The sequence below is a fragment of the Drosophila suzukii genome, chromosome 3, assembly GCF_043229965.1.
Source record: "Drosophila suzukii chromosome 3, CBGP_Dsuzu_IsoJpt1.0, whole genome shotgun sequence".
Taxonomy (NCBI): domain Eukaryota; kingdom Metazoa; phylum Arthropoda; class Insecta; order Diptera; family Drosophilidae; genus Drosophila; species Drosophila suzukii.
In genome coordinates this window covers 59,940,746-59,962,577 of record NC_092082.1, presented here as the reverse complement: position 1 = coordinate 59,962,577, position 21,832 = coordinate 59,940,746, and the positions used below count along the sequence as shown (strand labels likewise).

Genomic DNA, 21,832 nt, shown 5'->3' with positions numbered 1-21,832 from the left:
AATTTCAGGTCTTACGACGAAGCAAGCCGATAAGAAAAGCTGTTTTGCTCTGATTATTTTCTCGATGTGCCTGTAACCATTTTTGTGTTATTTGTCTAACATGTTGAAATTATCGGAAATCATTTACAAGCTGTCGTAGTCAACAACACAGTCATCTTAAATAACCTGAAAAATCTACTGTAATGAATACAAAGCCGACGACACCTGATCCGGCGTTGCTGGCTCAGAGCTCCTCTGTAAACGTATTTCACGATGAATCAATATTGCCGCAGCGTAATGTAAAAACAAGTAAGCTTCAGCTTCCCCTATACGAACTCCCAAAGACTACAGATCCTGATCGAAATTGAAATAGGTGAAAGTGTTCCCCCGTCGTGTGCGGAGAAAACCTTGTTTGTGCTTTCGATGATTCTGATAGTGCTTGCGTTGCCGTGGTCAATTTTCTGCTGCCTCAGGGTAATGTCGGAGTATGAACGAGCTGTGATCCTGCGCCTGGGTCGTCTTCGGCCCAAGCCTCCAAGGGGGCCAGGCGTCATCTTTCTCGTTCCCTGCTTAGATGACATATTTGTTGTGGACATACGCACCAGATCATTTGATCTGGATAGACAGGAAATCCTTACACGCGACATGGTGACTATAAGCATTGACGGAGTGGTGTACTATAGCATCAAGAGCCCTTTCGATGCGATGCTGCAAGTATACGACCCGGAGGAGGCTACAGAGAAGCTGGCCATGACCACGCTGCGGAACGTGGCCGGCACCCACAAGCTTATGGATTTGCTTTCGTCCAAGGAGTACCTGTCCAATCAGATCGAAGGTATATTGTACAATTCCACAGAGCCATGGGGAGTACGCGTGGAGCGTGTGGAGATGTAAGTATTTCCTTTTCTTTCCTGGAAGATTCAATGATCATGCTCTTTATGTGTGTGTGTCGATTTGCATGGGTCCGAAATAATCGATTGTCGTATGTAGGGAACGTAATCTTTAAAGGATATACAATTACTTTTAAAACCCCCAAACGATTGAAACATACAGTTATTTTTTGGAAAAAAATCTCAGTAGCTAGCACAGATATATTAAAATTGTAAGCATAACAAGTAAGAAAGCAACACTTGAGTCCCTCGACGATCAGATACCCGTTACTTAACTAAAGGGAGCGCAAGGATATGCGAGTAGCGAGTCCGAGATTGCAGGCCGCCTAGCGCCGATTTGAAAAACTCGTATTAATAACAGTAGTTCACAAAATAATATTTTGAAAGCCATAAGAAGGGTGATCACGAAAAGAAGTGAAAAATGTTTAAAACAAACAAGTTTTTTTAAAAGTTTATTTTTAAGAAAATGTTGTTACATTGACAATATTGTGAGATAAAACTCAGCCAACATTGAAAATGGGGAAACTGGAAAAAAGTCCGACCTTACAGTCACTAAATTGTTTAAAAAAATTCCATATTTTCAAAGTTAGATATACACAGCTCACAATATAAACAATGGTATTCCATTATTCGCCAAATTAAAGGTTGACATTATTGTTGTAAGCTTAAACATATATCATATATACGGACGGCTTTGGGCGGTTTAAGGGTGGTTTGTGGTCGCTAAAGAGGGCGTGACAACATTTTTTAAGTTAATTGAATAAATTTGAATAAGAAGCTATGGAATCTAAATATGAAGTGTCCACTCTCTACCTTTTATAGTTTTTGAGATCACAGCGTTCGCAGACGGACATGTTTAGATCGACTCCGCTAGAAACTCTTATCTAGAATAATATTCTTTATGGGGTCGGAAAAGCTTCCTTCTACCAGTTTAATACTTTTACTCAACGAGTATCCGCTAGAAAAATGTGGAATTTACATTTTTTAATACAAATGGGCTGGCTAATATAATATGTTTCCACAAAAAACGGTATTTTTCAGTCGCGGCTCGGTTTGGTCAAACCTCATTTTAGGCCATAAGGCTGTTTGGCAACATTGTTTACAATTCTTTAAGTATTGCGTCCCCCATATGGTTTTAGGAACTTAAGCCGACCCACACTAAAGCTTATATTCGCCAGCAAAGAGATCTTCATGCCGGATCAACTAAAGCGCGCCTTGGCTGTGGAGCAGGAGGCGATGAGAGAGGCGAAGGCCAAGGTGGCCGCCGCCCAGGGAGAGAGAGATGCAGTAAAGGCGCTGAAGGAGGCCGCAGACATTATGGAGACCAACCCCATTGCCTTGCAATTGAGATACCTACAAACCCTGAACTCCATCTGCAACGAAGACACCAGATCTTATGTCTTCCCTTTCCCCGTGGATATTGTGAGGAAAATTATGAAATGATTTGGAGTAATTGTTTTGAAAAAGTGTTTTTGGCTGCACTGGGAATGGGTACTGCTAACATATACTCGGTAAAAATTACAGTTGAAAAATAATATCCAAGACGATACAAAAAGCCCATCCGTTTATACTCAATGGGTAGTAATGCACACCGTAAAAATGGTTTGTACTACCCGCAATTAAAATTAATCATATTGACGATGTCTGTCTGTCTGTCTGCCTGTCAGTCTGTCTGACAGGCTGAAAACTTTTTAAGTACACATTTGTCAATACAGTTTATAAGGAAATATAAGATATTATTCTATATAGATTATATTCCCCTACAAATAAAAAGTCGTTCTTGCACACAGTATTATAACGGGAAACCTCTTCTTTTGCGATTTAAGCATTTTTAGTAAATCTAGAGTGATGATCCTAACAATACAAAAAAAACAAGGAAGAACGCTATAGTCGAGTACCTCGACTATCAGATACCCGTTACACAGCTAAATAGAGATATGCAAGTAGCAAAGCGAGATTAAAATGCGCCACCTACCGGCGGTATACAGGTTTAAGCGTTATGGGCGCTAGAGTGGGCGTGGTAAATTTTTTTTTGGACCAATCGATAGGTTTTGTCGAGACCAATACATTTCAGCTAAAATTTTTTATCTAGCATAAAAATTGTGGGCGTCACAGGTTTTCGCGGTTTGTGGGCGTTAGAGTGGGCGTGGCATATTCGCGTAACAAACTTGCGCTGCGTATAAGGCTACGGAATCTAAATCTGAAATCCCAATTCTCTATCTTTGATAGTTTCCGTACGTTCATATATCCACGTTCATATTTACGATTTTTTGAAGTTTGTGGGCGGTTTATGGTATTGATGAGAACATTACATTTCAGTTAAAATTTTTATTCTAGCATCAAAACTGTAGGAGCCACAGTTTTGGGCGGTTTATGGGCGTTAGAGTGGGCGTGGCACTCTACTGAAACAAACTTGCGCTGCGTAAGAAGCTCAGGAATCTGCACGCCAAATCTCAATAGCCTAGCTCCCATAGTTTCCGAGATCTCAGCGTTCATCCGGACAGACAGATGGACAGACGGACAGAAGGACAGACGGACAGACGGACATGGCTAGATCGACTCGGCTAGTGATCCTGATCAAGAATATATATACTTTATGGGGTCGGAAACGCTTCCTTCTGCCTGTTACATACTTTCCGACGAATCTAGCATACCCTTTTACTCTACGAGTAACGGGTATAAATATATGAAAAAGCCTTCGTTGGGCGCCAATTCTGTTACATCGGCATATTAGTGCTCCAGTCCTCAGAAGGACTTGGGCCGGTGGAGTAGCGTCCTGAGGAGGCACGCTGGCTGTCGACTAGGCTCGTCCTTTGGAAAACACTCCATCTCCAACATAACTAGAACAAAACATAACTAGTAACATTCGTCAGTCTTCTGTCCACACTGCCCCACAAGCTTAGCTGTCGCTTGATCGTAACACGATCGGGCTGTGTTTCGGGCACATACCCTTCCCATCACACGTCGTGCCAAATGGATCGTCGCGGGCTGTGCTTTTCGATCCCCTAACGTCATAGTCGTCAGTCGAAAGTTATGTCATTGTTCTTGACCCTTTCTACAATTTTACCAGCTCCCGCTTTTAAATGGGTTTCTACCAAGACATTTATATATTTCCGTTCACATTATAATTTTATTAAAAAGGTGCGTATATGAATGCATAACGCTGACAAAGAAATTGTTAAGATATATGTACAGATGCAATTTCTAGTGTTGACACTAAAAGTAAATAAAATAATTAGAAAAAAAAATCACATTTAGACATATGCAATGTCAATCAAAATAAATATTGGAATAACTTTTTATAAAAAGTTATGCTAATATTTATTTTGATTGACATCGCATATGCTGTCATCATGATGCTCATACATAAAACAAGAGAAAACGCTTTAGTCGAGTGTCTCGGCTGTCACATACCCGTTACTCAGCTTGTAAATTGAACATTTATAAAAGTTAATTTAAAACAAGAAAGGAAGTTAACTTCGGCAAGCCGAAGCTTGAATACCCTTGCAGTTATATTTATTGAATTTAAAAATACAAAAAATTATATTCCCAATAGTATATATGTCAGAAAACACCGAAGCTATAATTTGTTTCATATTTTTTTCCCACCAATTTTCCGATGGTTCCTATGGCAGCTATATTATACAGTCGTCCGATTTTGATAAAATTAAATTCGAAATTCAGAACTAATAAAAAATTGTTATTTCCAAGCGAAGGATGTTATATGTAAAAAAACACGGAAGCTATAATTTGTTTCATATTATTTTCCAACCAATTTTCCGATCGTTGCTATGGCAGCTATATAATATAGTCGTCCGATTTTGATAAAATTAAATTCGAATTTCAGAACTAATTATAAAATGTTATTTCCAAGCTTAGGAGGTTATATCTTAAAAAACACCAAAGCTGAAATTTGTTTCATATTATTTTCCCACCTATTTTCCGATCGTTCCTATGGCAGCTATATGCTATAGTCGTCTGATTTTGTTTAAATTTAATTCGAAACTCAAAACTAATTAAAAATGTTATTTCCAAGCTTGGGAGGTTATATGTTAAAAAACACAATAGATATAATTTTTTAAAGTTTTTTTTCCGATTATTCCTATGGGAGCTATAAGATATAGTTGTCCGATCCGGCTGAATCCGACTTATACACTACCTGCAAAAGATATAAGACTTTTGGGAAAGTTTCAGCCCGATAGCTTTAAAACTGAGAGACTAGATTGCGTAGAAACGGAAGGACAGACGGACATGGCTAGATCGACTCGTCTAGTGATGCTGATCAACAATATATATACTTTATGGAGTCGGAAACGTCCCCTTCATTGCTGCACTGTTAAAATTGGAATACGTTGCGAAGATTCGCAACAAATCGCATTATTCACACGGGTTTCGCAATACGAGAGTTAGTCGTAGACTTATACAAAACAGAAAGATTTACAGCGTGCACTTATTTTGGGTCCATTTACTGCCTTCTAATGCTTTTCAACACTGGGTACAAGATATCTTTATACCCTTGCAGAGGGTATTTTGGTGTTTTTTAACATATAACCTCCCAAGCTTGTAAATAACATTTCTTAATTAGTTTTGAGTTTCGAATTAAATTTAAATAAAATCTATAGCATGTAGCTGCCATAGGAACGATCGAAAAATTACTGGGAAAATAATATGAAACAAATTATAGCTTCGGTGTTTTTTAACATAAAACCTCCTACGCTTGGAAATAAAATTTTTGAATTAGTTCTGAGTTTCGAATTTAATTTTATCAAAATCGGACGACTATATCATATAGCTGCCATAGGAACGATCGGAAAATTGGTGGGAAAATTATATGAAACAAATTATAGCTTCGGTGTTTTCTGACATATTATCTTATACTATTGGGAATATCATTTCTTGTATTTTTAAATTTAATAATTTTAACTGCTTGAATACCCTTTCAAGCTTCGGCTTGCCGAAGTTAACTTCCTTTCTTGTTCTTTTTCGCTTATGCGAATGCACTGTAGGTCAGAAGGGTGAGAGGGGGAGCCCCCCGCGACCCCTTCATTGTTTTTCAGCAATATAAAGTTAAAATTAATACAATCGGAATTAGATAGCTGAAATTGGTATTGAGTTTTTTGGAGAGATAGAAGGGTAGCCAAAAAGGAAAAATTGCTTTAATTGTTAATTATTCACACACACATGCATAAATACATTTGTTTATTGTCTGGCTATGACGTTATTCCTTTTTTCTTGGGAGGTCTGAGGGCGTGGAAAACTCATTTGTATGTCAATCGATAGGTATTGACGAGACCAACACATTTCACTTAAATTTTTTTTTCAAGCATTAAAACAGTGCTCGCCACAGTTCGAGTGGGGGTGCACATTGCTGAAATATACTTGCGCTGCGCAACAATCTCTAGAATCTGCTTGCCTAACCCCAACTTTCTAGCGTTTTTAGTTTCCGACATCATACGTTCATACGGACAATCGGACATGGCTAGATCCACTGTGCTTGTGATCCTGATTAAGAATAATCTAGTCTACTTTTACTCTACCAGAAACGGGTATAAATATAAAATCATATAAATATAAATAATTTTTACAAATAAATTTTTTTTTTTATATCCTGGCCATGAGATCTCGACGATGTGGATGTTGGGGATTGTACAAACATTGGGATTAATATATATATATATATATATATATTAGTGCAACAATTAGTGTCAACAGCACTGTTGCGATGCTAATAAGAAGGTTTAGCAGCGCGCTAACTGTCCAACTTCAAAAGCCGATTTTTTGAATTCAAAGTCTGTTAGCTTAGAAACACTATTAAGTTGTTCAACACTGCTAGCCAGTGTCAATATTGTTAGTATTGGAAAACTTAAGAATGTAAGAAGAAGAAAGTGATGCTATTAGAAGTTGAAGAGCGGCAAACCACAAGTGTAAGAAAAAAGGTTCAAATTTGATTAATTGTGAACTCATTTGACTTTAAACAGAGATTTCAGCTATCTGTATGCTGTGAACCAGAGCTTGAAATAAGTAGAAACCGTCTGTGACCGTGAGTGTCCCAACATTCTGAAATACTTTGCCATCTGGAAAAATCGGTGCCAAGGGTGCACGTGCTTTCGGGAAAGCATTCTTTTACCAAGGCACTATGGACTTTGCCCTGTTTTTTTGGCATAAATCTGTTTTTCTAAAGTATTCAAAATTGCGAAAAGTTGATATTATCGAATTAAGAACAGATCAAAATGTTATGTTACATAACGGAAATGTTAACTTAACAGGCCACTGTTAAAATAACAGCTGTCAAACTCAGCTGCTGCAAGCGAACAGCACGGGAGTACGTTGAGCCTAATTTTTTGTGAAATCTTAAACTAATATCTCTTGAACAACAATACGCAAATCCTTCAAATTTGAAATGGATATTCATTCTACATGTGTGTACTATTTGTTGAAATGAATATATTCTTGATTTTGGGTGTATTTTTCAAACATTTTATAAATTATGCAAGTGATATCTTGGTATAACTTTTTAAATAAAATTCCCACTTTGAATAGAGTTTACAAAAAATGTTGAAATTTGTTGAGTGAGTGTGTTAGACCATCTTTTTGAGTAATTTATTCTTAGTTTAATTAATCCATCCGCAATCTGCGCTTTTTGCGACTTTTTGCAAAAAAATCATTTTTATGCAGCAACATCTCGTTATGCAATGCGGCCCTGTTAGAAGTGTAGCGCAAGCAAACTTACGGCCGTGATAAACAGAGTGCCGTATTCGCTTTTATTTGTGAGCACATCCTCGACATTACGCTTTAGATCTCGTTTAAAGGAGAAAGAGCATTAGTTTTCCGAAATTTTTTCGATTCTTAAATTTTGCCAGAAGTGCAATAGAAAAAAGGACACCTTCACTATGGATGGACAACTTCGCTTGGATTTAACTGGAAACGAAAGGAAAGAAGAGCCAAAAAGGTAATAAGATGGACGTCGAAAATTACATTTTCTTTAAAAGGCACAATACGCCAGAAGAAGGATGCAGCAGTAATCTCTCTCGGCTTGGAAACATAATTCGAGGTTACTGGTGCAAGCGGCAAGGAGAGCTGCTCGTAAGACTTCACCATGCAAGGAAGCATAGCAGAATTTGTGGCTTCACAGATGTGTTTCAAAGAGAAATGGACTTCCGATCCCATAAATTCATCAGTAAATTTAAACAGGCGCATTCAGAAACATAAGCGACTTCCCCTTCCACATAAAGTCATAGCATTGCTATCATGCGACTTGAAACCTACAGAGGGATTTTTAGACGGTGCTGACTATAAGAAAGATGGCGATCATGACTCCCTTTATAACATTGAAATCAATAATAAATCACATATTAAATAACAAAAAAAAATTTGTTGGGGGGGGAGGGGGTGGTGCAACACCCCCACTTCTGCAAACTAAATCTAAGGGTGTACCGATCACTAGAAAAAAAAATTATCAAAATACCTTGCATAGTTCAGGAGTTATTAATTTATGCCAAAAAAACGGGTCAAAGTCCCCATAGTGCAAGGGTGTAAGAGAGTGAGGAAGGAGTATACACGATAGTGTTTATAGAATGCCAAATTCGCAAGTTTCGACGACTTTGGCTGGTGAATCGCACATGAGTTGTAAAGTACAGTAGTACTTGTACAAGGAGTGACGTTACAAGTGCGAAATGAGGAAACGCAGGATGCAGATTCACTGGGCCATTCAGAGCTTTTGAGGACGAAAATGTATCCTGACAAACTGTGATTCACTCGAACCAGTTTGTGTAGCTTGAGAATGCGAGCACACCGATTATGTCTAGTTACGCCGGCTACGACGCTTCGCAGAAGTGGGCAGGGCAGCAGTTCACACAACAAGTGAGCACGTGCAACATGATCGCGCAGAGGGCCACACCTCCTTATACGGAAAGGAGGGCGGCGCCTGAATTTATACTGAACGCATTTTCTTATGCGAATCTTCAGAGAAACAATGCAGGTCAGTTTATGCTGATATATACCGCAGCGCAATGCGTACCGCCATGTGACACCGTCGGATTCAAGCCACCAAGCAACGCACCAATATCTGTACATCAATCAACCGAGAGATGTGGATTTACCAACGAAGAAAATCTGATTGACTCCAGAAGTGCCTGAAAGGATCCGCGCTAGAAGCTGTCCGGGGAAAGCTCATCATCCCAGCTATGGTACCTCATGCTATTGGAACGCTTAGGATGTTGTATGGGCGTTCAGAAATAGTGTATGCTAGCTTGCAACGGAAGCTAAAAGAAGAGCCGCCCATCAAACCCAATAATTTGGAATTTGGAGAATTATTGTGCCACAATGATGTCAGTAGCACTACAGGAATTCCTTAATGATTTTTCTCTGTTGAGCGATTTGGTTGCTAAATTGCCAAGTGATCTTAAGCTGGATTGGGGTAGACATCTCTTGGTAGCTGGTGCCGCCAATTTGACCACCTTTGACAAGTTGCTCTTTGGAATAGCGATGTGCTCAACGATGGTTGCTCCCTATGAATGTCACTTAACAGAAAAAGATAAAGGTAGAAGGTATTCAAAGGAGCGCCTGCTAGTGCACGACATGCTAAGAAGCAATGACGACGGCAAGTCGAAGACACACGTTGTCTAGAATGTGGCTGCGACCATGGTCTGGTCTAATTGCACAACGTGCTATCGCATTATCCGAATACCGAGACTAACAGCGAGATTCTTAATGACAAGGAGGACAGTCCTAGAAAAACCGGCGAGTCAGAGACCAGCGAGTCAACGGTTTTCTTTCATGAGAAATCATATATATACCAGTAACTTTGTATAGCATAGATGTTTATGCTCTAATGCACGCTAATGGAACGATCGTTAGCCGATGAGCTAGGGCTTGACGGTCCTGAAGAGCAGCTTTGCCTTAAGTGGACTAGCGACGTGACCCAGAGAGAGTTAAAATCGAGAGTCGTTAGCGTCAGTGTTTCCGCTGAGGGTCGTCCGAAAGTAAAACACGGACTTAAAGGAGTGCGTACTGTAAGCAACTTGGATCTTCCATTGCAAAGCATCGAAGATCAGACACTCAAAGAACGACATTCGGCGTGCGTGATCCTAAAAAACCATTGCGATCTAAGGAGGACGAACAGGCGCTAAAGATGATGGAGGCAACTACAAAGTACATTTGCAAGGAAAGTCGCTGGAGACTGGGTTGTTGTGGAAGTACGACAAAATCAATATGCCCGACTGATACCCCATGGCTCTCAAAGGGCTCAAGTGCCTTGAGGCGAAAATGTTAAAAGATCCGAAGCTGAAAACGTTTTTGAATAATACCATGCAGCACTACGACGAAAAGAGATACATTCGCAAACTAGAAAAATGGGAGTTGTCAAACAGTCCACGTTCTTGGTATCTTCCTATATTCACGGTAACAAGCCCTAACAAAAAGAAGACACATCTGGTCTGGGACGCGGCTGCGCAAGTTGACGGTATATCACTAAACGACACTATTTTAAAAGTGCTGTTGCGCTTCAGAGAACGACCTATAGCGGTATCAGGCGATATACGGGAAATGTTTTTGATACAGAGGAGCAAATGGCTCAACTCGAGAATAATATTAAGAATATTCACGCGAAGAATGGATTCGAAATGAGAAATTAGCTATCAAACTCCAAGCGCGTCGTACGTTTCAGCAAACTGGAGCGTCTGCGCGCTGCGCAAAAGAGAGTTTCAGAGAGTTTTCTACGCCTTCTTTCCGTGAAACCGCATGGACCTGAGCTGGAGAGATTCCTTTTGCTTGAGCGTGATGTTGAAATGGACACAATTTTCATACGGACATGTCAAGAAGAGTTTTTTGATGAAATTTGATGCCTAATGTAAAATAGTTGCCTGACAAACCGGAAAAGCACAATATATAAATGCTCGCCGTACTTTGACCGAGTCGGAGTGCTTCGCATGCGCGGTCGAATCGATGCTATCGAAAATGTTGAAGTCAGCGTAAAGAGTCCTGTTATACTTTCGCGTAAGTAGGATTGCATAACTTAGTAGAGTATCACCACCGGAAGTACCACCATACGACAAAAGTGTTGGATACCGGGCCTGCGAGCCCTTGTAAAGGAAATTATCAATAACTGTCCCGTGTGCTGCATCAGGAGAGCGCAACCCATTCCACCGATAATGGGAACATTACCAAAGGAACGTCTATCGCCACTTACACTGCCATTTACGTTTACTGGAATAGACTACTTTGGACCGATTAATGTTGCTGTAGGAAGGCGCGAGAAAGGATGGGGAGTTTTATTTACTTGTATAACAGTTCGCGCTGTCCGTTTAGAATTGTTGACATCTCTTTCAATGGATTTATTTTATTTGGCTATTCACTGCTCACATAGGTGTGCCTCTTAAGTTGCTATCCGATAACGGAACGAATTTTAGGGGAGCCAGCAGAGTACTCGCGCAAGAGATCGAACGTCAACGTCAGCAGTGGAAAGCATGTATCCGGAGATATCGTTTACCTTTATTCCTCCGGGATCGTTCGTATTGCGCGCTGCGTTGGCCGATGTCGAATGCACTTTAAACTCAAGGCCGTTGACATATATTCCGTTGGAATCGGAAAAAGTCGGAAGCCCTTACACCAAACCACTTCTTGGTTGGTAACTCCAGTGGTCTACGGGAACGCGGTTTGATGGAATCCAATGGATTGGTTGACGCTTGTCAACTAGCAGATCATTCTGGAGAAGATGGATTCGAGAGTATCTACCCAACCTGAAGAGGCGTACAAAATGGTTTCAGCCGAACCCAGCTCCAATTTCCGTGAATGACGTGGTTCTTATTGTTGATGAAACAAACAAACGAGACTCCTGGCCTAAAGGGATCGTCGTGGATGTTCATCTGGCGAAGGATGGACAAGTTCGTAGCGGTGTTGTGCGCACACCGGGAGGCCTCGTTACTCGCCCGGCAGTTAAACTGGCAAAATTGCTAACTTCGGCTCGTCGAAGTTTCTATATCATTGCCAATCTTTCCCGTGAGAGCATTGTATGTACAGAGCTTTCCGATTTTATTATTTTACTCGAAATTTGAAAATATTAAAAGAATGGTAGAGTAGAAGGTAATATGTCAAAAAACACAGAGGCTGTTTACTTTACAAAAAATTTTTCTTTGATCATTTCTATGGTAGCTGTTGGATAGAGTTCCGGCTCGTTCCGACTTACATACTATATGCAATATAAAGATGTTTTTTGGGAAGGTTTCATCGCATAGCTTTAAAATTAAAAGACTAGCTTGCGTAGGAACGGACAGACTGACAGACGGGCATGGCTAGATCAATTCGTCTAGTGGCTTCTCTCGGACCAATTGGTGGTGACGGCCACGATTTTCTCTTGTACCTTCGTAGTCCTCGGAGGATAGGCACAGCACGATGCTGACTTTCACGACTTACTCTTTGTAATTAGACATATACTTTCTCATTTTTTGGCCTGTAGACTTTTCATAAATGTATAGCATACTGTGATAATTTTTCTTGCACCTTGCCGATGCTCCCACGAAATTTGTCCCATTGTCGCAATACACTCGATGGTCGACGGGACACGAACCTTCGGAGGCATTACAAAAATGCATTCGATGAAAGATCTGCTACCGATTCGATATTTACAGCCTTCGATGAAGAGCATATGAATATGGCTACATATGTTTTCTACATAGCTCTGCTGCGGATTCAATAAGACGTCAGAAAGTCGTTTACCGAGACAAGGCAAGGTTGTTGGCTTGTTACGTCCCAAAATAGAACTACGTGTGTCCGCGGGTAGGCAGCGCCGGCTTGCTCTAGAGCACTTGGGTTGCTATGTCGCCGTTCCTCAATAATCGAGTAATCGGGAAAACCAGGGATGCAAAGTGGGTTTAGGGTCCAGTGCTGGGCAACGTAAAAATTGGAGTCGGTTGGGGGCGAATTCAAATTCAAAAGGCAAAAAAGCAAGTGACCGACATTAGATCAGTTCAGATTTGGTGTCGGCGGCGCGCAGTCGCAGCGGGTTCATTAAAATAGCAATCTCCTTACAGCGGTCGCTGTGTTCAAGTGGCCATCAGCGCCAAGATATTTGCAATTAAAATTTCGAACGCAGTGCCGTCAATTTAAAAGGAGTGACCCCGCTCGTTCAAAGTTTTCGCCGGTCGTCGACGCCGAAGAACCGTCTCCGAAGCCGGACTGTCCAAGACCCTACGGTGAGTGCGTTTCGGTTAGTGGGGGGAAGAAAAAGGTCAATTAGGAATCCCACTTCAGGCCAGCCGAGAGGAGACGAGTAAAATAGTGGTCAGGTTCCATAGTTAGGGCCTGGCCAAGTTTTTTTTGGTTTTTTTTACGCAATCGCCGGATCCGGTGCCTCCAGCCGACAGCCACTTAGAGGAACCCGTAGTACCTGCCACGCGCTTGGTGGATTGAATCCGGAATTAGGTGGAGTGACTTGATCGAGCTTAACCGCACGTGGTGGAGTTACGTCACCAACTTATCACTAATTTAAATCTATTTATTGCTGTACGTGAACAATTCACTGCGATTGTTTTCATATTTTTATCTATTTATTATTTATAACTTATCGCTCCTTTTGGGCGAGGCTTAGGATTTAAATCATCGAAGCCGAAGAACAAATAACCAAAAACAAAAAAAAACAAGGAAGAACGATTTAGTCGAGAACCCCGACTATCAGATACCCTTTACTCAGCTAATGGGAAATGGAGATATGCAAGCAGCAAAGCGAGATTGAAATGCGCCACCTACCCGTGATCTCAATACATGGTTATGTGGGCGATAGACAGATTTAAGCGTTATGTGCGTTAGAGTGGGCGTGGCAAACTTTTTTTTGGATCAATCGATAGGTATTGATAAGAGAAATACATTTGCGGTTTGTAGTGAAACAAACTTGCGCTGCGCAGGAATCTCAGGAATCTGCATGCCTAATCCCAGTGTTGTAGCTCTTATAGTTTCCGAGATCTCAGCGTTCATACGGACAGACGTAACCCTAACGAATCGAAAGTCCTGGCAATGGTTAAGAGAACTGTTCTGAAAGGGGACAGATGACAGCCGTATTAAGTTGTTGTATTTGTAGCTTCTCGGAGTCGCCCTTCCAAAGATTTAGTTGATACCTTTTATCCCGTTCATCCATTTCGAATTGTCGATATATCTAATTATGTCGCCAGATAAGGCATATTTGTGTTACCGGAATGAAAGTATAATTGTATCCGGAACCTGCTGGATTTTAGGAATAGTCATCAAGAAGTCTCTAAGTGATTGGCCATTTGACGAGACATCAAAGCCGACACGAAACTTTAACTGCTAGCAGTCTTAAAACGCAATTATTTTTAATAAAGATATGTTCTCGCATGCATTGATGATATAGCTTCTTGTGTAAGATTTTGCGTTCGAGCATGTGGAAGCGTTTTAACGGTAGTTCGAAAAATGAATCGAGGGTGGGATGTCCTTCTTCAAATGGTAGCCCAACTTCGGCACGTCTTTTAGTGTGATATTCGCAAGCTTGTTCGTCAACCGAGAAGCTTGACGGTGTCGTGTGGTACTCTTCTATGTACCAGAAGTGATGTACAATTTTCTCGATAGAATGGAATTAATGGGTTGGATGCTTGTTTGATGAATTTAAGTGACCTCCGAACATTGTAATGAAATGGTTAACAAGCATCTGATACTTGTATCCCGCTGACAGTCTGGGAAACCCGGTCTTTATTGATTTAGTCGCTTTGCTGTTTCATCGGTGATTGAATTAACCTCGGAGCAAGAATCTAGTAGATCTCTATCTAACTGATACTTCCCGGTCACGTACTTGGTTTGTATGACAGCTGTTGGTAAAACTCGCTGCGTTAGCAGGGCTGCGTTCTAATGCTGTAAAAGCTTTAGGTTGTGTTGAATTGCGACGTTACGTTAGTCCTGAGGATTTTCTGTGGATAAGAACGATGCTCCCGGACTCCTCAAGCAGCGTATGATGTGATGAGTGGCACTTCTTGCAACGCGACTTCAATTTGAAATCCTTCAGGAGGTTATTTGGCCCTAAACAGCTTAGGCACAGGTGTGACAAAGCTGATGCGCTCATTTGGATGGCACTTGTTAAAAGTTGTGAACTAGAGATGTAGTGAGACTAACCTATGCAATACACGCAAATCATGCAGGTCATGAATGCCGTCGATTTGCATGGTTACTTCGATGATGGTGATCCAGTTCGCGTGCTTCGCGACATCGGCTCTGCCTTTCTTGATGCAGAATTTTTGTTTCTGGATCCAGTTTTCTCAAAATCAGATGAATTTGTAACGAACTGATTTTGTTAGTGTGCTCGCTAGCTCAGTATATTGTGTGTTTGTCCCATTAAATATATGTGACGTGACTGCCCCGTAGATCAGTTAGAAAGCACAGAATTTAAAGGACAACAGTGGGTGTGTTTTTTGGTTTACTCGTTACATAGGGAGGGTGGGTCGGTTGGTCTCGGGGTCGCTCTGACTCCAATGGCTGCTGATGATGCTCGTCTTCGCTCGTTGACGCGTTGACTCGATGATCCCTGACTCCTTTCTGTATCTCGAGATGCTTGCCAACGCGATGACTCGAGGCCGCTTGTCGCGCCTTGGCCGGCATATCGGCCGTGCGGGCTTAAAGCGTCTTCCCTCAGAGATCCATCCACCATCTACCAACCGTTGAAGGTTCTTTCGTTCCAAAAATTTCCCAATTAGTTCCCCTACCAAATTTGACGGACTATTTTATGCGATAGTTAGGCGATGATTTTTTGGTGCAACTCTGAACTCCTTTTCTTGAAAGTGGAAAGTGAAAGACTCACTACGAAAAAGTAAACAATGATGACGGGAAACTTTTAAAAACGAAAGGCGCCGAATCATAAATGCTCTTTATATTTGTAATAAATAATTATATTGTTGAACGTTGATGCACTAAGAGCAGTACAAACAAGTGGCCCAAACGACACCAAGCACGTGCTTGTTACGTCCGGACAATAAAAGAGAACCTGACCAAAAAGTACAGGTAACTTATATGACAGACAGGAAAAAAATAAATGGGGCTGGCGCGCCTTTCGCGTGGCAGCGTTATGAGTTGCTCCACTCGTTTCTAGGCGCATACCGCATCCACAACATGGAGGAGAACACCTTGGAGAACGGGAGTATGTCCCCACACTTATATTTTTGGTTTAAAATGATCTAATAAAATGTATTTATTGCAGATACTAGGGAATACTTTGTGGGACTCTTGGATGATGATGGACCCAGATGACAAGGAAGCCTCTATCTGCAGCGGCAGTCAACGCTAAGGTAGCACTGCGCCCCCTGCTAAGCGCGCAAAGGTGGACCACAAGTCGGAGCTTGTTGAGATGCTCGAGAAAGGCTGGAGGAGCAGCGAGCGCAGACAGAAGTGTTGTCGAGAATAGCAGACAGCCAAGCTAAATTCCAATCGGATTTGTTGGAGCTGTTGAGAAAATCAACGAATTCCTAAAATTTATAATAAATAGGTACATTTAAAAATAAAATGAAATGTGATGTTATAATGAAATACGAAACAAACACATTTATATTAATTGAACTTTTATTGTTACCATTTAGACAATATTGGGAAATAGCTGCTCTTATTTTTCAGCAGGCTGGCTAAAATCTGCAGACTTATTAGTCAGATTTGGTTGTTCGCGTAGGTCACTTGCAGCCTGTTGTCAAGTTTCATTTATAGCGCTGTTGTGCTCATTCAAAATGTTGTGCAAAATGCAGCAGGCTAGAATGACTCCATTATTGTTCTTGTAGTGGCTGTGAAGACCTTTCCCAAGAAACCGAAATCTTGCCTTTAAATGGCCAAATGCATTTTCTACTAATCGCCTAGCTTTGAACAGATTGTAGTTAAAATTTAGCTGTTCTTCGGACGCAGTTGTGGAAAATGGGTACGGCTTTATCAGCGTTTGGGAAAATCGAAAGCCATAGTCCCCAATAAGCAGCACCGGAACTTGAACGCCACAAGCTTCCCTTGTTTTTTCGAGAAGAAACGGAGAAGACACCATTTCCCTTGCCTGGCTGGACTTTTGAAATATAGTGGAGTCGTTGCAGCGCCCAGCAAAGCATATGTTTACATAGGTAAAACTGTATCTGTAGTAAATGTAGAATATAATGCGTTTAGAAGATTGTTGAGCTCTTAGAAGAAAGCAGTTTACCTGAAATCCACGAGAGCGAATAGTACTGTTGAGTACCAGCCGTTGTAGCTGTGGTGATAGACTGCTTCTGCTGCTGACGGTTTTATTTCGATGTGACAACCTTCTACACATTAAACATTGCTAAGACCCTGAACTGATTTAATGAATTTATGTCTTACCAATTGGTAACTGGGGAAATCCAATTGCTTCGAATTCTTTGACACACTCGTCCACTCAAAAATTAGTGCCCGCCAAAATTCGTGGAAAAATTTGCACACAGTGTTCTGTGCAACTCCAAAAAGCCTTCCGATGTAACGATATTCCGCAGATAATCCCAATGTGTACAAGACTATAGCGATCCCCTTTTCAAGAGGAATGGCATTTCACCATTTGGTGTGTTTCTTCCGCAAAACACCTAGTCCCTTATCGCTTCTGTTTCATACAAATCGCATTCTTGAATAGTATTTTTAAGAGCACGTACCAGAGTCCACACACTTCGTGTCATTTGCTCTTTTGCAGAAAAAATGCTTTCGTAAAGATCCAATTCGTCGTCATTCCACTCCTCTGAATTGTCTGCCAATAAAAGTTGATTCAACTTCAGATTTTTCTGTTGCACAACAGTCAAAATAGTTAGTAGATTGTTAATTTTGGTCTGACAAAATCCACTTTAACAATTGTTGCTTGTGTTTTGATTAGCCACAGCTGTTCAGATTATCAGCTCTTATCGGAAGGTAGATGGTGGATGTGCCCTGTGGGAATCAGAGTTTTACATTTGTCAAAACTACCAACCGTTTCAAATGAATGGACTCTATTGGAAGGGGGTATAAGGGAAGCGTCACCGCTCTTAGACTATAGTGAACAGGTGCCTTGCTCTGCCGGGCAACGCCATTCGAGACAATGACCGCCTGTCTCTTTCTCTTTCTGACAGTCAAGGCTAACGCTAGGAAGCTGCCTATCAGTTCACTCTTGAACGCCTCAACCGCCGACTGCTCGACCTTCCTGGCTGGTAGTGGCTCTCCAGGACAACGCCTTTAAAGCCACAAATCATCGACCGCTCGTCCTTCGCCACAGGTTCTGCTCAGTCGGACAAGGCACACTGGGCTTAGACAACTTTCCCCCCGAGCTCACGATTCCTCGTATCAGGACTCTATTGCTCGACCCTGACGGACCCTCTGACGGAAACAAGCCGCCTTGACTTAGCCGTGTGATGCCCTCGGAACCTCAGCTACCTGTGTCTCAACTCGGAGGTTCCTGATGTCCCAGTCCCGACCTTTTCGACGTAGCGATCTTGCTCCTTGTAGGCTTCTCATGACGCTACTTCCGACCACTTGACTTGTTGTTGTTAACTTGGCGTTCCCGGTCTGACCCGGTTGACTTGGTTCTTTGACTTTGATAACTGACTGATCTTGACAGATTGAGTCCTCGTGATCGTTGTATAGAGCATCCAGGAACCGTTATTACCCCTTTGCGCACGGCCCTCCAGGTCCAAAGTCCACGGATCCTGTTTGGTCTCTTTGTCCTATACCCACGACCGCCACCTGGAATCCTATGTGTTGTCGCTGTCCTGCTGATCCACCTGTGGCCCGTGGCACGCAGGAGCGCCGTCCCGCTGCTGAGATGTGGAACTTCTCCTGGTCCAAAGTCCAGTGCGTTCCGTTATTTCCTTTTGCACATGGCACCCTCACTCTGCCTTCGAAGTCTCCATTCTCTCTCTATAACCTCTCTTTCTACAAAATCTCTTTCTCCAACCTCTCTTTCTCCAACTTCTCGTTCTCCAAACTCTCATCTTCCAACTTCTCACTCTCCAAACTCTCTTCGCCGTTACTACGCGTTAATTCGCCGCGTACCTGGTAGCCGGCAGGCCACCATGTATAATTGGCGGTACAATTTGTGGGAAGTTATTCAAGTCCTCACAAATTATTATTGCATCCATTACGTTCACTGCTGATCCAAGTGAGAGAACTGATGATTGAATAGCGGATACAGTATCGACGACATTTAGAATACTGGCTGCGTTGCCTGCGTTCTCACGTCGTCATCATATCGCTGCTTTAACCGATCAATTGGCTACGAATAGTTTTCCTCGGTTATCTGGAATGATTGTACTACCTCAAAAGCAGGTCCGGTTAAGCACTTGAGCAGGTAGTTAAACTTGTTGATAATCGAAAGGCCACCATCAGTGTCTACGTGAATGCCGTCAAAGCATGGCAGCTTCAGACTCGGCAAACGATTGTGATGTATGACGAGTTGAGCGAAATATTTAACATTGCTCGATATTGCGGCCAACAGCGATGTTTTGGTTCCCACTTACAGCTTATCCATTAAGCTTCGTTTGGTATCGGGACTGTGTATATTGTCAATTTGACCTTAAGTTGTGGCAAGTTGACGAAATGCCTGCTGGCTGAGGTAATTCAGCGGGATCAGGAGTTCGATCCATCATTTACTTAAGTCAGATGAGGTTGCTGTAAGAGAATACAACCCGGACCCAGAGTATGACCCGTAGGAGCATCGGTACAGTTAATTTAAGATTTGTTTCTTTATTGGTACGTAAATTACATATGTATTAGATCGATGGGTGTGTTGGGCTACCCTGGACGAGTTGGGGATGGCGGTGCGGGGCTTCCGCGGGGCGTCTCTTGGCGCGATAGGGCGGCGTATGGAGTCTTAACGATCGGATAATTTATGTCAAAATAATACAAAGACCGTTATATTTCTTTTTCAGCAAACATATGCGGTAGTAAATTGAAATGGGACTTTCACGGGATCGGCATGTAAGGGTATAGAAACTTCGACTTGCTGAAATTAGTTTCCTTTCTTGTTTTAAAAATCAATTATAAAATTGGAGTTCCATTAACTTTTGCTGTAATACTCATATATGAGGTATATATCATTACATCAAATTTTTCGTTCTTTTAATAATTTATTTATTACAAAAACTTTTAGTCGAGAACAAACTTCTGAATGCTTCCGTTTTAATTAAAAAAAAGATCTCAAAAGAATTTGTTCTCATCAAATTACTGTTGCATTGTTTTGGGCATTCAAGTAGGCAATAAACTTGTTACGAACCGCATTTTATTCGGTGGCAGTGCCGCTAGCTCAGTCGTACCCCAGGGCGGAGTATTCCTAACGCCACAGCACGCAACTTAAAACATCGACAACTCCGCTGTCTCAATAACTAAACTATCGGTCATCACTAAGAACAAAACGTAATCAAGGTACACATCTACAGTTTTGACGGGAAAATGGATTAATTGTGGTGGCTATCGTTGACTTAGCCAATCTCTCCCACCCAACCAAGAACGCCCGTAAAATGCTGCAGGGCATAACCCATTCTCGGTCGGCCGCTCCTTGAGACTACGACGGTTCCATCTCCCCCACTGGGACAATTTACCCACACATTTCGGGTTTTACAAACATTTGATGAACACGGTAGGTATAATCATATATATGTCAGGGGCTGAGACCTTTGCTGGACTCCTTCTTGCATTTTTGTTGCAGATGCGCAGTGAGTCGCGGTCAACGTCTTCTCTGTTCAGATATCAAAAGCAAAGTGAAGTCGGCTTCGTTCTGCCGGCTTCTTCTGACACACGTCAAAACGACACACGTCATCCAATTGCAAATTCCTTTCTTTTCTCTCTCTCTCTCATTTGTAATTCCTTTTTGGTCCTTCTCTCTCTCAGAGTCCTTGACCTTGACCATGACCGCGCCACACTCGGCTGAGACGACACTCTCTCTCGTTCTCAATCCACGCTCTCAGCTATTGTGCAAATAAAAGGAACCACAAATAACCTAGTGACTAGTTTATTTTATTCTTTATTCTTTCTCTTTCTTAATGATCTACAGTTTCTTTTACATTTTCTTTCTTCTTATACATCTCCGACATATATTTATGCTTCTTTCAACCAATCTATCTTTCCTTAGCCTTCAAGCCCAAATCTTGACCGCCATCTTCAATATCTACGCGATCAAAGCAGAGAACTTGTTGCTTGGAAAAGGCTACATGCGCCGCGGAAAGTTATGCTTACCAGTCACGTATTAGTAGAGCTCGAAACACGGCCCACCAAAGAAAAATCCGCGAAGCGCGCGTGTGGGGTCACCTAAATCCGGATAAATTCACAATAAGAACTTTTCGCCGGAGGCCAGCGACAATACGGGTCCCCAAAAAATAAAACTGACGCACCACAGTGATTTACGAAAGGCCAATCTAAGTTTCGGTCGCCCTACAAAATGGCGGTACTTCTCAACTCCGCGACGGATAGAACTTCCCGAGATGGACGTGGTAGTCCGAAGCGGACTCACCGGGAAATGCTGGATGTCGTCGGCGTCGACTGCGGAAGGCGATTATGGCTGGTCCTCTAAGGGGGTCGAGCGGACACTGGTTGCTGGCAGCCAAATCGTGGCTTGTAAGTATGGCGAAAGCGCGTAGAAATCCGTGAACTCTTAAGTAAATATTCCGGGGCCCTTTGTGTTGGGCCCGCGGCTGCCCTAGGATTTTTAATAAATAACAAACTAACATGTTATAGTGTTCTCAATCTTTATTTCGCTTTTTTGTTCCGATCACACTGGCCACGTTTTTTCGAATCCTCTCCTTCTCTTCTCTTCTTGCATTTTTTTTAGGTATGGAACATAAACATCGATACCTAAAACTAGGGATAACACACATAACATATCCAGGGTTACACGCATATTATTATATAATTAACATAAAACTACTTTGACCATGATTATACTATGAGTGATTGATATGAGGATCTCCGGATACTCGTTCACTTACTTCTAGTAACAATGCTATTTTGGCCATATTTATTTATTTTACAAGTGTCGT

The 21,832-nt window shown here is 41.8% G+C and overlaps 1 protein-coding gene and 1 long non-coding RNA gene across 4 annotated transcripts; one reads left to right on the top strand and one right to left on the bottom strand.

Moving 5' to 3' along the window:
* The first annotated feature begins 36 nt into the window (after window positions 1–36).
* Window positions 37–21,539, top strand: LOC108011609 (stomatin-4). 3 transcript variants are annotated; one of them, XM_065866510.2, is made up of 3 exons: window positions 37–288; window positions 353–869; window positions 2,009–2,507. In XM_065866510.2, exons 1-3 carry the CDS (start codon window positions 183–185, stop codon window positions 2,310–2,312), a joined length of 927 nt encoding a protein of 308 aa, XP_065722582.2. In that variant the 5' UTR covers window positions 37–182; the 3' UTR covers window positions 2,313–2,507. The 3 variants fall into 3 exon arrangements, with proteins under 3 accessions (XP_065722582.2, XP_065722583.1, XP_016932270.1); XM_065866511.2 differs by lacking the exon at window positions 2,009–2,507 and adding an exon at window positions 20,929–21,539 and having other exon boundaries at window positions 38–288; XM_017076781.4 differs by having other exon boundaries at window positions 43–288; window positions 2,048–2,507.
* LOC118879427 (uncharacterized) lies at window positions 16,435–17,905 on the bottom strand. The gene is made up of 3 exons (XR_010654437.2): window positions 17,187–17,905; window positions 17,029–17,131; window positions 16,435–16,963 (listed from the first exon to the last, which is right to left on the bottom strand). It is a non-coding gene; the product is annotated as an uncharacterized lncRNA (long non-coding RNA).
* Window positions 21,540–21,832: the final 293 nt, after the last annotated feature.

Bases quoted from the DNA above. Each gene is read 5' to 3' on its own strand.
- LOC108011609 (XM_065866510.2), top strand. From the start codon at position 183: ATGAATACAAAGCCGACGACACCTGATCCGGCGTTGCTGGCTCAGAGC. The intron at 289-352 runs GTAAGCTTCAGC...AAATTGAAATAG, and splicing joins GCAGCGTAATGTAAAAACAA to GTGAAAGTGTTCCCCCGTCG. The intron at 870-2,008 runs GTAAGTATTTCC...ATATGGTTTTAG, and splicing joins CGCGTGGAGCGTGTGGAGAT to GAACTTAAGCCGACCCACAC.